Source organism: Alligator mississippiensis, chromosome 1 (assembly GCF_030867095.1).
Source record: "Alligator mississippiensis isolate rAllMis1 chromosome 1, rAllMis1, whole genome shotgun sequence".
Taxonomy (NCBI): Eukaryota; Metazoa; Chordata; order Crocodylia; family Alligatoridae; genus Alligator; species Alligator mississippiensis.
Window position 1 is genome coordinate 138,455,999 of NC_081824.1, and position 13,368 is coordinate 138,469,366.

General features: G+C 42.1%; 1 protein-coding gene across 7 annotated transcripts in view; it reads left to right on the forward strand.

The window, feature by feature from the left end:
- The window catches only part of MAP3K4 (mitogen-activated protein kinase kinase kinase 4), a 194,861-nt gene that overhangs the window by 146,899 nt on the left and 34,594 nt on the right, over window positions 1-13,368 (forward strand). For 5 of the 7 annotated variants that reach the window (XM_059714695.1, XM_019479788.2, XM_059714723.1 and 2 more), the window contains 5 exons: window positions 3,092-3,241; window positions 6,019-6,180; window positions 7,038-7,171; window positions 8,695-8,773; window positions 12,898-12,976. In XM_059714695.1, the coding sequence (XP_059570678.1) occupies window positions 3,092-3,241; window positions 6,019-6,180; window positions 7,038-7,171; window positions 8,695-8,773; window positions 12,898-12,976 (604 nt within the window). The remainder of the gene's footprint in view (window positions 1-3,091; window positions 3,242-6,018; window positions 6,181-7,037; window positions 7,172-8,694; window positions 8,774-12,897; window positions 12,977-13,368) is intronic. The other 2 variants (XM_019479787.2, XM_019479790.2) reach the window with 1 other exon arrangement.

Sequence of the window (13,368 nt, forward strand, 5' to 3'; positions counted from 1 at the left end):
CAAGTCATTTAATCCAAGATTTCATTAAAAATTGGGATCTTAAAATTAGACTCCAGTGGGAGTTACTGGGTGTTCAGTGGCATCACAGTGTACTGAACCAGCTGGAATTCCCTGCTCCTGTTGCTCATGTTCCCTGATCACCAGAGCCAAGTCAGCTTTCCTTAGTGTGTTCTCCAAGCTTCCTCTCCTTGTTCTGTGTGTCACTATGCTGATTTAGCTCTCTCATAGCCTGGTTATTTTACTTCCTAATCCAGCTATGGATGGCCTCCCCGATTCTTGGGCTATGCTAGCCAATTAAGGCATTTGGCATTCCTATTCCATGCATGTAATTACTGCATTTATTCGAATATAAGGTGACCCTGATTATAAGATGAACCCCAATAATTAGATTTTAAATATGGAAAATTTATCATTTCCAGGTATAGTATCTTAATTATTGGAGGTTTATCTTGAATTTGTCAACCTCCCACTGCTACAGCAGAGAAGATAAATCTGCAGGGTCAGGTAGCCCTTTTGCCCCCACAACTTCTTCCTTTTGCAGCCCCCCCCCAGTCAGACCCTGCTCTATCTGACCACATGGAAGTAGGGAGCAAATTTGAAAATACTGGCCTTGAAATAAACATAGCTGTAGCAAGTTGCATACAGTATCCGTAGACTTAGTTCATCCAGAATTGATGTATTGTACCTTTTTCTGAAACTGCTGCAAGTTTTAGCGGAGGTACTTCAGAAACACCCTTTTAAGTAGCACTTTGATGCCTACTTATATATAGTACAAACTATGCATGATATTAGTCCAAAGCCAAAAAACTCATGATTTACTATATAGTTCATTGGGCTGGGCTCCAGCAGTATCAACAGCATTTCAAGCCAATGGTGAACCCACAGCCCAGCACTACTCAGTATATGGGTATACTCCAGATACCCCCTTGAAGGATCCATGCGTTAACTAGCCTCCCACTCATGACTGAAACTGTGTTTTTTGTCATGAATCCTGGGATCCTCCAAAAAATTATATGTAGATGAGGCATAGGGCAACCTAGTCCAGCTTGATTTCATGGAGGGCAAGGCCATGCTAACCATTCGTGCTAGGCTGAGAGAGGAGCTGGCAGGAATTCTGGGTGAACGGTTTGGGGCCCTGTTTGGTCATGTCTGTCATACATTTAAGGCAGGTGAAGAAACAGGAATCCTTGGAAATGGGAAGGAAAAGCACAGTTCAGCTGTGGGAGTGAAGAGAAAGTTGAAATGTATACATTGCAGTGGCTCAACATGACTTGAAAAGAGTCAGCACTGAGGGGGATTGTGCTCAATCAGCCCTACCATATATCTTATTCAGATGGGCTGTGCTAACCTGTCCTTTTGGTAGGTTCGCATTAACGTATTTTGGGCTCCTATACATGTGCAGGGAGTTGGCTCCAGTGTGAAATTCAGCGCATTGGAGCAGACTTGGTTAATCGAGTCTGCTAGAGCACAGAAATAAATGCACTCTAACAGATTCTGGCATCACATGTATCAGCGTCCCCTGCACTGAAAGATGTCAGCGGGACGCTTTGAACTAAAGCTAATTTAATGAGCTTTAGTTCAAAGCACCCCGCTGCCATTTTTCAGCGTGGGGGACGCTGATACACATGACACTAGGGCGCTTTTAATTAGTGCAGCTTGCTAATTAAAGTGCCCCCTGCACCTCCTGGAGCATGTGTAAAAATGCCCTTTGACACCAGTGGTGGGAGCTTGTTCCAGGGTCTCTGAGTGCTAGCCTTGTATTGCAGTACCTCCAGGCTGGTGCCCGTTTCCTCCTGGGGGAGCAACTGCCTGTTTTATTTAAGAACCACATGCAAAAACAAAGCAAAAAAAAAAAAAAAGGTTTCCATCAGCATATTTGCTTAATATGGGCCATGTACCTTATAGTTATGCTCAGAGCTGACTGCATTTAATCAACTTCATAGTTGGTTTCCATTACTGTTTACATGCTGCTTTTAGCAGTAGTTCAGATTAGACAGTGTAGGTAATGAGGTTTTCCTGTATGCAAATGTAAGACAAGGGGTTTTTCCCCCATCCTGACTGGCGGGGGAAACCTTATCTTGTATTTGACAATTATATATTCAATTGTATATTTTTGTAGTATACAAATATGTTGCTTCCTGTTTGCTAATTCTACAAATGGAATAATGATAACTAGTTTCTGATTTTTTTTTTTAAACAATACTCTAAAATGTTATCAGGCTTTTAGTAAAGTTAACATTTTTTCAAGAAAACAAAAATAAGACAATTTCCTGGTTTGGAAATTGTTCTCCACCTAAATAGGTACCAAAAATGCATTGGTAGATTGATATGCTTTAAACTAAGTAGTAAAATGAAAAAGAGATCCTATTTTGCAGTAGTGAACATTTGGGTGAACTTGGTCTTAAAAATCTGTTTTAATAATTAATTACAACTCGGTTCTTGCAGTTTGTAATTAACACAGCCTTAACTTTGAATTGTGGCCTTATTTTTGTGCTGGGACCATCCATTATTCTGTATATACCTATACATTTTCCTGAAATGCTAAGCTGATTTTTAACTTATATTTATATTTTGGGAAGTCACACAGTGTGGATACACAACATCTAGTTTAATCCATATTTTTACCTGTTCTGAAAAAGATTGTACACATTGCTGAAATCTCTTCTACAGCATGGATGAAGACTTTGTTTAAGGCTTTTATTAGAGTTCTGTTTTAGGTGACAATGCATTTATTTTCCTTGGAGGTTAACTTTTCAAATGTTATGAGTATTTTTTTTGCCACATTCCCCAAGCTTCTGAAAGCTAAGCTTCCCTTTAGAATGTAAATATTTTCTGTCCTTAAAACCGTGTCTCTATGTCATTATATTTTCAGCCATTTAAATTTATACATCACCTGCATATTAGTAATAGCTAATTGCCAGGGTTAGCTCTTTTTGGTAAACCAAGTAGCCTTACACATAGGGTTCTGGGATTCATAAAACTCTTGAGAATTAATCAAATTCCCCTTATGGGATGGCCCTTTCATAAAGATGTTTCCTGCAGCCTATTTATCTGTAAGAACTTGGCAGTATGTTCAGTCTTGTATTCCTAGGTTGATAACCTCCTCCTTGTAGTCATGCAATCTGCACATCTTGTGAGTCAAAGAAAAGCTTTCCAACAGTCTATTGAAGGGCTCGTATCTTTGCATCATGAACAGACATCCAGCCAATCTGTCATTGCCAAAGCATTGCAGCAGTTAAAGGTATGCAGCAATCTAATTTATCTCTTTTGTGATTGTTGTTTTTATCAATGAATGAAGTAGAAATGATATGAATGAAGATGAGATCAGTGGGATAACAAAATGGTACTTTGCACATGTAGTTTGTTGGAAGTGATTGTAGGTCACATTTTTAGTTCATTCTCCACTGTTCTCTCTCACATTTCTTGTGAATGTATCTTTTGAACATTCTTTAGCAGTTTTCAAGTGGACTAAAACTTAAAATCAGAAATCGGCTGAAGGCCATATAGAAAAGCATGGCCAGTGCTCTGCATGTACAGTGAGCTGTGTGAACTTATTAGTTGTCAGCCTGGGTTCTGGCCCAAGGGTGAGAATGACACCATTGCTTGTCCCTTTTCATTCCCTTGCTACTAAATTCAGCAGCAGGAGAAGAGGGTATAAGTAGTAGCAATGTTAAGCCCCCGGGCTCAGGAGCCACATGAAAGTGGTGGCCAGAGTCTGTCCTGACATTCTGGTAAGTCCATGAGCCCACTGTGCATGTGCATTCACACTGGCTTTGTGAGCTGCTTCTAACCTGTGGGTGGTATGTTGAGCACAAGTGCTGTGTTGCATGCGTACATAAACAGCAGTGTTTACTTTACACAGGCAAAATGGGAAGTTGTCTTCAGTAAAGTAGAAACACAAGCAGTGATAAAAAAAACAAAACAAAAAAGGTCTGTAGGAAAAGGCCACACATGCAAAATTAAATTGCATTTCTTGTCTCTTGCAAGCTTTCTTGCAATGTTTAAAATTTAATGCCATATTTACCTGAATCCAAGAGCACTTCAGATTTATAATTTTCCAAGTATAGAATCTGCTTATTGGAGGGCTCTCTGAAATTTGTCCCTTCCCACCGCTGCAGTGGGAAAAGTAGTGGGAGAGAGCCAGATGGCCTGATACTAGCACTTGGCTCTCTGCTTGCTCTCCACCTCTGACTGTTTGTGTTCCCTGGTGCCTGCCACCACCCTCTCCCCACTGCCACTTACCCTATGTGATGGTGATGGCTCCTGACCTGGCTAGCATATGGTGCTTCCAACCCTGGCCCTGGCCAGACAGCAGCTCCAGCCTGAGCCCCAGCCCAGGCCAGGCAGCAGCAGTGGTGGCAGCTGTGGCTGGCCCCATGCTGAATAAAAAAAAATTGTCTCAGATTGCATTTGAGTAAATAAATGAAGTTTGTTTTTTATATATACATCTGTTTTGATAGGATAAACGAGGACAGTATTTACTGAATTCTAAGACAAGATTCCCCCTTTAACATTGGGAAAACATCCTCTTGTCTTAGAAATTTGTACAAGGGCAGTGGGGAGGTGGCTGCTGTGTCTCAGGCTCCAGTCCCTATCCAGGGTTGGAACCATAGCTGAAGCTGCTTTTGGTCCCCTGCCGTCCCTGCCACCTCTGCACCCTGCTATCTTCCCCCTGCAGCCTCTTCCTCCCATCTCCTCAGCCTCTACTCATGCTCTGTTCCCTCACCTGCCCCTCTCCTCCCCACCACTTACCTTTGCTCTGTGTCAGCAGGCTTTGTGCATGCTGCAGCCTGAGGTATTGAGCACAGCCTCAGCCTGGCCCTGTATGAGCGGTGTGCAGCCTTCCCAGCTGCTACAGGGGCTGGGCTCTGGCCATGCTCTGTGCCCCAGCTAGAATAGGAAAGGAACTGCTGGTGCAGAGCAGAAGTGGAGGGGTAAGAGAAGCAGAGACTGGGGAGGGAAGTGGGGAGAGGAAAGACTGTGTGGGTAGTGGGGAGAGCAGAGGGTTGATCGAGTGGAGGAGCAGAGGCAGGTGGCAGGGGGGCAGGCACAGGCAGGGGACAAGCTGCTTGACCTCCTCAGCCTCCTCACACCACGTGCCTTTCCACTGCCTGCCCCACTTCAGCAGTGGGAGGGATGAATAAAAGATGACTATCCAATAATTAGATTCTGTGTGTGTAAAATTATAACAAATTTATATATTTTCTATGTATAGAATCTAATTACTAGGGGGGTCATCTTAAATTCAGGGTCATCTTAGATTTGAGTAAATGTAGTAATTTTCATGGAGCATTTGCTAAAAAGGCTTTGTCTGATATATCAAAGTTAGTTGGTCTGTACAAAGTTGTAGGTCTACTAGAAAATGAAAGATTTGCTGCTTGAAGCTGATTTGTTCCTGTTGAAGTTAGTGGTAGTTACTCCCACAAATATAAGGTCTGAATATACTCTCAGGCCTTGTTCATTATAGGTAGTAACTGTAATGCTCTTTTTCTAGCTCAGATAACTATTGCTGAGAAATGAATTTTGAAGATATAGGCTCACTGTTTTTTTATGCTTAAGTTATTACATAATTCATGCAGTTCCAGAATTTGTATAGAATTTGATAAAATTCAGCTGGTGCTGCAGCTGAGAAAGGGCATACAGTATTAAGAAGTGTAATTTAGCTTTTATGGATCTGAACGGGTTAAAAATTATGGTAGTCTTAAGTACCTGACTTCCATAATTGTCATGTGCATAATTAGCTTAAAATACCTATAACTGTGGATGATGTTAGTTTTTATAAAGTCATGCTATTATTATTGTTATTCTGCCCTCACCCTCATTTGTTTAACCCAACCGTTGTGGGCTGCTTTTGAGACAGGGAATTTATTTTTTAAAAGTAGGTACAATGCTGAATCTACTGGGACCTCCCCCTTCCCTAATATGTTTGACCTGTAGGTACTACTTATAATATAGTTAATAAATAGTTAAATGTCAATGTCTCCCTCTTCAGCTAAAATGGATTTTTTTGTTACGCAGAGTGATGCATTACAGCTATGCACCAATATAAGCTGTGCCATTGATAGAGTTGATCACATGTTTACATCGGAATTTGATGCTGAGGTTGATGAGGCTGAATCCTCTACTTTGCAGCAATACTACCGTGAAGCCATGATTCAGTGTTACAACTTTGGGTTTGAAGTAAGTGAACAAAAGTTTTTCATGGTGAAATGATGTTTTTTGGCACTTTGAGGAAAGCTAAGCAAACCCACCTCTTTTGCTTTGGCCAAATAAATGTATTATACTTTCAAGTAAATTCTCTGAATATTTAAAAGCATATTGTAAGGTGCCATACAATTAACTTAGACCTTCATAAAACCAGGGTAAGTCTGTTAATTTGCCAAGTCCTCAGATATACTGCTGCTCATATTTTTGCAACACTTTCCTAGCCTGAGCTAGTCTTTTCAGGCTCTACCTGTTGAGAGAAGTTTAGAGGAAATTAGAAATACTCTTTGATACTGATATGAGGGCTTGTGTTAATTTATTTCATGCTCTCCCTTGCCCTTTCTCTCTCCTTTTTGTATAGGACCATGAAAGTTGCTATGTAAATACAAAATATTATCTTTACATATTGAACCCATATTCTAAGGTTCTGTTTAATCCTAAAACTTGTCTGCCTTCAGAGCATAAGTAGTAGTATACTACAAGGTAGTCTGAGACTTGATCTGTATAATATTAAGGCTAGGTGTTATCATAATATAATTTTTAATTGAAATACACATTTAAAATGAGCACTTGTATGCCACCTAGCTCAAGTGTCATCTTTTTTTCTTGTTAATATCATATGTAAGGACTGGTATGTGGGGCTTTTCCTTGATGATATTATTAAATAAAAGAATGTTATACATTCATTTTGCATATCTTATTTATCCAAAAATAGGATGTGATTGCGCTTCCTAATAGTGTTTTGTTTGCTTGCAAGTATTTCATTAGATGTTGTAAGTGGTGATTTTGTTTGAATTTTTAACTTATGATGGATAATTTTTAATTTACCATAGTACCATAAAGAAGTTGTTCGCCTGATGTCTGGAGAATTCAGGCAGAAAATTGGAGATAAATATATCAACTTTGCCAGAAAATGGATGAATTATGTGCTGACAAAATGCGAGAGTGGTCGAGGCACTAGACCCAGGTAATGGCTCACTGGACACTTTCACATTATCATGCATTACATTTAAATATTATGCAGGATTTTTTCAACATTGAAGTATACAAAGCTGCTATGTCTCCTTAAAATTATTGGTGGTCGTACGTATTTCATTTCCATAAACTTTGGTATGTTATAAGTATAAAGCCAGACATATCCCAACTGCCATAAGTTTTTATGGCAGCACAAATAGCAAGAAAAAGAAAATGTCTCTTTTGTTGTGCACTGAAAACTAATGTTAACTAGTGCCAGTTTATTGTAGTGGACACCTGTTTGCTCTGTGGTGGGAGAGTGCAGGCAGCCTGGGCAGGTGCTGCAGGGGCTTGAGGGGCCCATGGAATCCCTGGTGCTCTGTGCTTCTGTGCTGTTACCCAGGCTGGGTCCTGGCTCGACCCATGCTTCACCTACAAGGTGCCATAGGACCTGGGGAGTTCCTGATGCCCTGTGCCTCTACACTGGGACTCTGCTGACCCATGCCTCCACATGAAGTCCCTGGTGGCACAGGTCTCAGTGTGGAGGCTTGAGGTACTAGGGACTCCCCATGTCCTACACTGCCCTGTGCCTTCTTGCCAGGACCTACCCTGACCTGTGCTTCATGCAGAGACACTAGTCAGTCTGGATCCCAATATGGAGGCATCAGGTGATGGCGATTCTCCAGGTCCTGTGCCTTTGTACTGCCCGACCCATGCTTCACACAGAGGCATGAGTCAGGGTGGGTCCTGGTGTGGAAGCACTGGGTGCTGGGGATTCCTTGGGTATTTACCACCCCATGCTGGGGTGGCACAGGATGGGACCTGTACAGACCCATCCCTCCATGTGAGGCACAAGGCAGTGCAGGACCCAGGTCCTGTTAAGGAGGCATGGAGCACCAAGAGATGTGGGGAATCCCCAGGTAAGGGGAACAGGCCATCCATTGTCCCATACTGGGCCCCTGGCCTATGTGGGACAACGGGCAACATGTGTTTTGTGCAATAAAGCAGATAAGCTGTGGCAGGACATGTCCCACCACAACTTGCTATGCTTTATTTTGTAGTGTCTTTTTTTGCCCTTGGAGATGCAATCTGGGCTAAAGCCCAAATGAAATGAGTTGAAAAATACTGGAGGTGATCAGATTCTGTTGAAGCCTACCTACTATTGTCATGACTTTGTTTCTGCCTAGAAAGGATAGGCTAGAGACAAAAGACTGGGAATAGAGGGCAGTACTGAGGCAGACCTCATCGGGCTAATCAGGTCTGAGAATGTGGCCTGTTAACCTTTCTGATAACATCCAGTTTAAAGACTTGGAATTTCACCTCTACATGTCATTTGGCTACAGATTTACACAGTGGCACAAGCCAATTTCATGCCCCTCTATTACTCCAAATTTACACAGGGCTTCTCCTCCCTATGTTTACAGCTTAAAAGCAGCAGCCATTGCAATTTTACTATTGGCGTAAATCATGGACGTTAACATGACACTTAGATAATAATTATTTTTGGTTAACGAGGAATTGTCTTTTGCTTTACAGGTGGGCAACACAAGGTTTTGATTTTCTTCAAGCCATTGAACCAGCCTTTATTTCAGCTCTTCCTGAAGATGACTTCTTGGTATGGAACTCTTTTTTTTTCCATTGAAAATGAACTAAAAACAGATGGAGCTTCAGTCGGTAGAATTTATTGTCTGTTTGTCATCAGGGGCATCATCTGTTTAGTTATAGCTCTTTACTGTTATTGCCCTGACACAAATGCTTCTTTTTATGTAGTTATTAATGCCGGTTGCTCAGATTTAGCTTCTGGATATATTAATGACTGTCAAAAAAATAAATAAATAAGATTGGTATATGACAGTTTTACATGGGACTGAAATCCTTGTGTAATATCGACATTCATCTTTTGGAAACATTGACAGCAGTTATGATAATGAGCTACTGATTTATAGTCAGCGTAATCTTACTTTCTGTTATATGCCCTGAGACATATCTTTAACAACTCAAGTTCATTTATGGAATGAACAGAAATTATCACAATCAAGTTCTAGTCGTTTAGAATGAAATTATGTATGCAGGAGTTACAATTTGTACTTTTCTGCCTTACCACTTCAAAGAAATGCAGTAAAATATAGGTAACCTTTGACTGGATTCACTTGTACTTAAGAAGTCATAAAATCCAGTGTTAAGCTTTCTGTTAAGGTTTTGAAAAATATTTCCCCCTCCCCCCCCCAAGTTAGTCTCCCATCTCTTCACAGGTGTGTCTGCATGTACTTAAGGACCCACGACATGGCACTAAAAGAAATGTGACTAGATGCTTGTCCCAGAACCTTAACATATCATTACTTCTATAATACTTCCTGGTTCCACTATCTCAAGGAGCCATTTCATGGCAAAATATTGCTATGGAGCTGCTGTTTATAACAAGTTACCCTCTGTTCAGTGAGTAAAGGTGCATTGTTAAGTACTAGGATACAATCACCTTATTAGATCAGAATCAGAATTAAAACTTACAGCATTCATCCTTTTTTGGGAACAGTTATTTTCTTTAGGAAAGAATTTCACAAAATCCTGAAATATAAAGGGTCTATTTCAATGCTTTCATTACTGGGTAACAGTGTTTTTTGAAATTCTATTTTCCTATGGATGTGACCTTGAGCTGGATTAGTTACACTAGGCACTCTCCTTTGAGTGCTTGTCCATATATGCATTCTCTCTCTGGGTTTTCATATGCCTCAGAACTCAAGATCTGAGCATTTTGCCCAGGTAGCACGGTACAGTAACTGCTGTGCCACAGTTGGCCCCTTCTCCAAAGCTTCTTTTGAAGCTGATTCCCTAGGCAGTCTAGAGAGGATGGTATGTGAGAGAGATGTAAGGCCAGGCGGTGGAGAGGGAACTAGAGTGTGTGTGGCTCAGTGAAGTGGTTGCTGGTTAGCAAAGTAGGGGGCCCTGAGTTTGAGGCTGGGCCATGGTCCCCAGTGAGGCTGAAGCTTCCTCCTTGTACTGCCCTCCATCCATTTCCAATGTCTCTTGAATAAAAGTAATAGTGGCTCATCTTCAAAAGGAACACCAGAGAGGGGCCTGGACAATGCCTGACCTGTGCATGGTGATTAGAGTGCTGTGCTCAGAGGTCAGAGGGGGAGGGATGAGGGAGTACTCCTGAGTGAGGGATGGGCCTAGAACCAAGGTGCTTTGGGTTCCCCGGTAAATGCCCTGGGCAGTCAGCTATTGATGGCAGAAGATGGAAAGGTTGGTTTTCCTCTTCCATTTTGGTTCCCTTGTGCTTCCTGTGCATAGACAGCAAATATTTACACAGGCAGTTTTTCCCAAGGATAGAAGATGAGCCATTTCCCCTTGCATTTAATTCTAACCTGTGTGTAAGTAGAATTTTTGACACTTAAATAACCAAAAATTCCATGTAGGCAACCATGTTTGGACACTTAGACAAGCAGGAAGGAAATAGAATGCCACTCTTGATGCATATATTTTTTAGGGGAGATGCACATCCCTGAGAAGGGCTCTACATGCAGATCTTTCAACTCACAGGCAAGAAAGGAGCTATAGGGTTGAAGTCTAGATTTGCTTTTGGGCTAAGTTTTTTGGGGTCAGTTTCTCTTGGTCTCCCAAATGGAAGACAGAGATGCAGAACCTTTGGGGTGCAATGTCTCATTGGAGAGAGTCATCCTCTTTGCCCAAGAAATTGTCTGGGAGACCCAGGCCCATGGGGTCCTAAAGGAAGGGCCCCATCCTAAGGTTTCTTAAGAAGACCTTTATCATTGTCTCATTCCTCCCATTCCAAGACCCATGTAGACCCCTGTAAAGCATGGTAAAATCCCAGCACCAAAATCTCTTCACTGGACTCTTTCTTTGACTTTGACAACAACCATAGTCTTGCTTACACTTACCTGTTGAATCCCTGTTGAAGCCACCTCTGCAAGCCTTCTGGTTTTTAGACTAGGATCCTTCCTGATGTGGCTGTACTTGTGGTTGAGCTTGTCATCTGCTGGTTGACTTCAGAAACAAGGCAGACTTGGGCTTCCACTTTACGGGTCCCTTCCCCACAGCCTCTGGCATTGTTTTTCTAGATCCTTTCATAATGATGAGCTTTGGCTCATGTTGAGGCCCCACACTTCAAGAAGGATGTGGCTATTTGAAAAGAGTCCAGCATGGAGCAGCAAAAAATTATTAGGGGCCTGGGAAGCATGTGTGCCTTACGAGGAAAGACTGAAAAAACTATGGTTATTTACTCTAGAGAAGAGAAGACTGAGTGGGGAATTGATAACAGTTTTAAAATACCTGAAGAGTGACTACACGGAGGATTGAGGTGGTCTTTTCTCCAGGACTGTAAGAGATGAGACTTGGAGCAATGACTTTAAGCTTCACCAGAGGAAATTTAGTTTGAAGATGAGGAGAAACTTTCTGACTATGGGGGCAGGTCAGGCATTGGAACAGGCTACCTAGAGTAACTGGAATCTCCATCCCTGAAAGTTATCAAGAGCAAGCTAGACAGACAGTTGGCTGGAGCTGGAAATGGACATAATCTTTGGAGTGTGATCAGTTGTGCTGCAGTGTGTCATGGCACAGCTGATCTGTGTCATTGACCTCTACAAATTTCACTGAGACTGTTGTCCCAAAGGGTCAGGAAACTTTTTCCCTTTTCTCCTCTATGTTTGTAGATTGGGTAGGGCAGTATGATATGTGAAACAGGGGATTCCCAGAGCACACATTTGCAAGTGTGGGGAGGGGAGAACCCCTGGAGATTCTCCCCTCTGCATTTTGAGATGTGTTGTGGGAATCCCCCTGCATGTGTTTCTTGCTGCCTCATTTTGGTTTGGGGTATGGTCTACAAGAGACATGGTACCATTTGGGTTCCCCCTCTGTGCTTGTAAACGTGCACCCCAGGAATCCTCTTCAGGGGATTGCTGCAGTGTGCATGGTATGGTTCTGCACCCCAGCCCAAGGTGAGCATCTGCAAACAGGGAACCCCCACTTGCAGACGTGTGGCCTGTGTCAGGGTTAGTCCCTCAGGGCTGTTGCCTTGCAGGATCAGGCCCCACAGGCCCTGGGAGCTTCTGCCTGGGGTGGCTGGAGAATGCGGGCAGCCATAGGGCAGAAGTGAACAGATGTCAGACACAATAAGGTGGAACAAATTGACTAGGGTTGTTGCTATCATAACATTTAGGCAGTGGTGGTACAACAACGGTCTTAAGGCAGGGGTGGGCAAAATGCGGCCCAGGCACTGGATGCGGCCCACCAGGCCATTCTATCTGGCCTGCGGGGCCCCTAAAAATTCAGAAAAGTAATATATATCTGCCCTGGGCTGCCTGTCATGCAGCCCTCACTGGCTTGCCAAAACTCAGTAAGCAGCCCTCTGACCAAAATAATTGCCCACCCCTGGTCTAAGGCCATCTGTTCACTTGGGTTTTATGCCTCCATAAAAGTGATTATGGCAGCACAAAATCAATGTCTGTTTGTAGACTGGGATTGTTTAGTCAAGGATGGTCCTGCCTTGTGCAGAGGGCTGGCTAGGTGACCTTGTAAATTGATTGAAGAAATAATATTGTCATGTGTATGTGTGTGTGTGTGTCTGTCTGTCTCTCTCTCTCTCTCTCATTAATAGCCTGGTCAAAAATGGAGTACCTAGTAAGCTAAATTTCCTTCAAATCCAGACAGTGCCTGAAATAAAAATAATTTAGTTCATGCAATGTACAATTTCACAATTTTTTTTCCATTTTACTCTTCTAGAGTTTACAGGCTCTGATGAATGAATGCATTGGCCATGTAATTGGAAAACCTCACAGTCCTGTTACAGGTTTGTACCTTGGTAAGGCAGAAGTTCCTGGCATTTCTTCTGGAACCTAGCAACTGTAATTTGCAGAAAAATGAAGAGTAAAATCACATTGATTTTAAAGTGATATTTATTTTAAAACATTTTAAATTAATGATAAAAAAATATTTTTTTAAACTATTTTCCAACTTGTTCATAAAAATGTTAAATGGCCTGGGAAAATGTTAAGCCATGTAGTATTAACATAGGAAGGACACTGATTCCTCTAATTACTGTCCTTGAGTTTGTTATTGAATTCTTGTCCCTGTGGAGTTTGTTTAAGTCTTCAGAAGAGAGAACTGTATCTCTGAAGGTGGGCAAAGAAGGTGTTATGGCATTGGGGAAACTCAGGGTTCTATAAGTATTTCCAGCCCTTTGAAGAGGAGAGA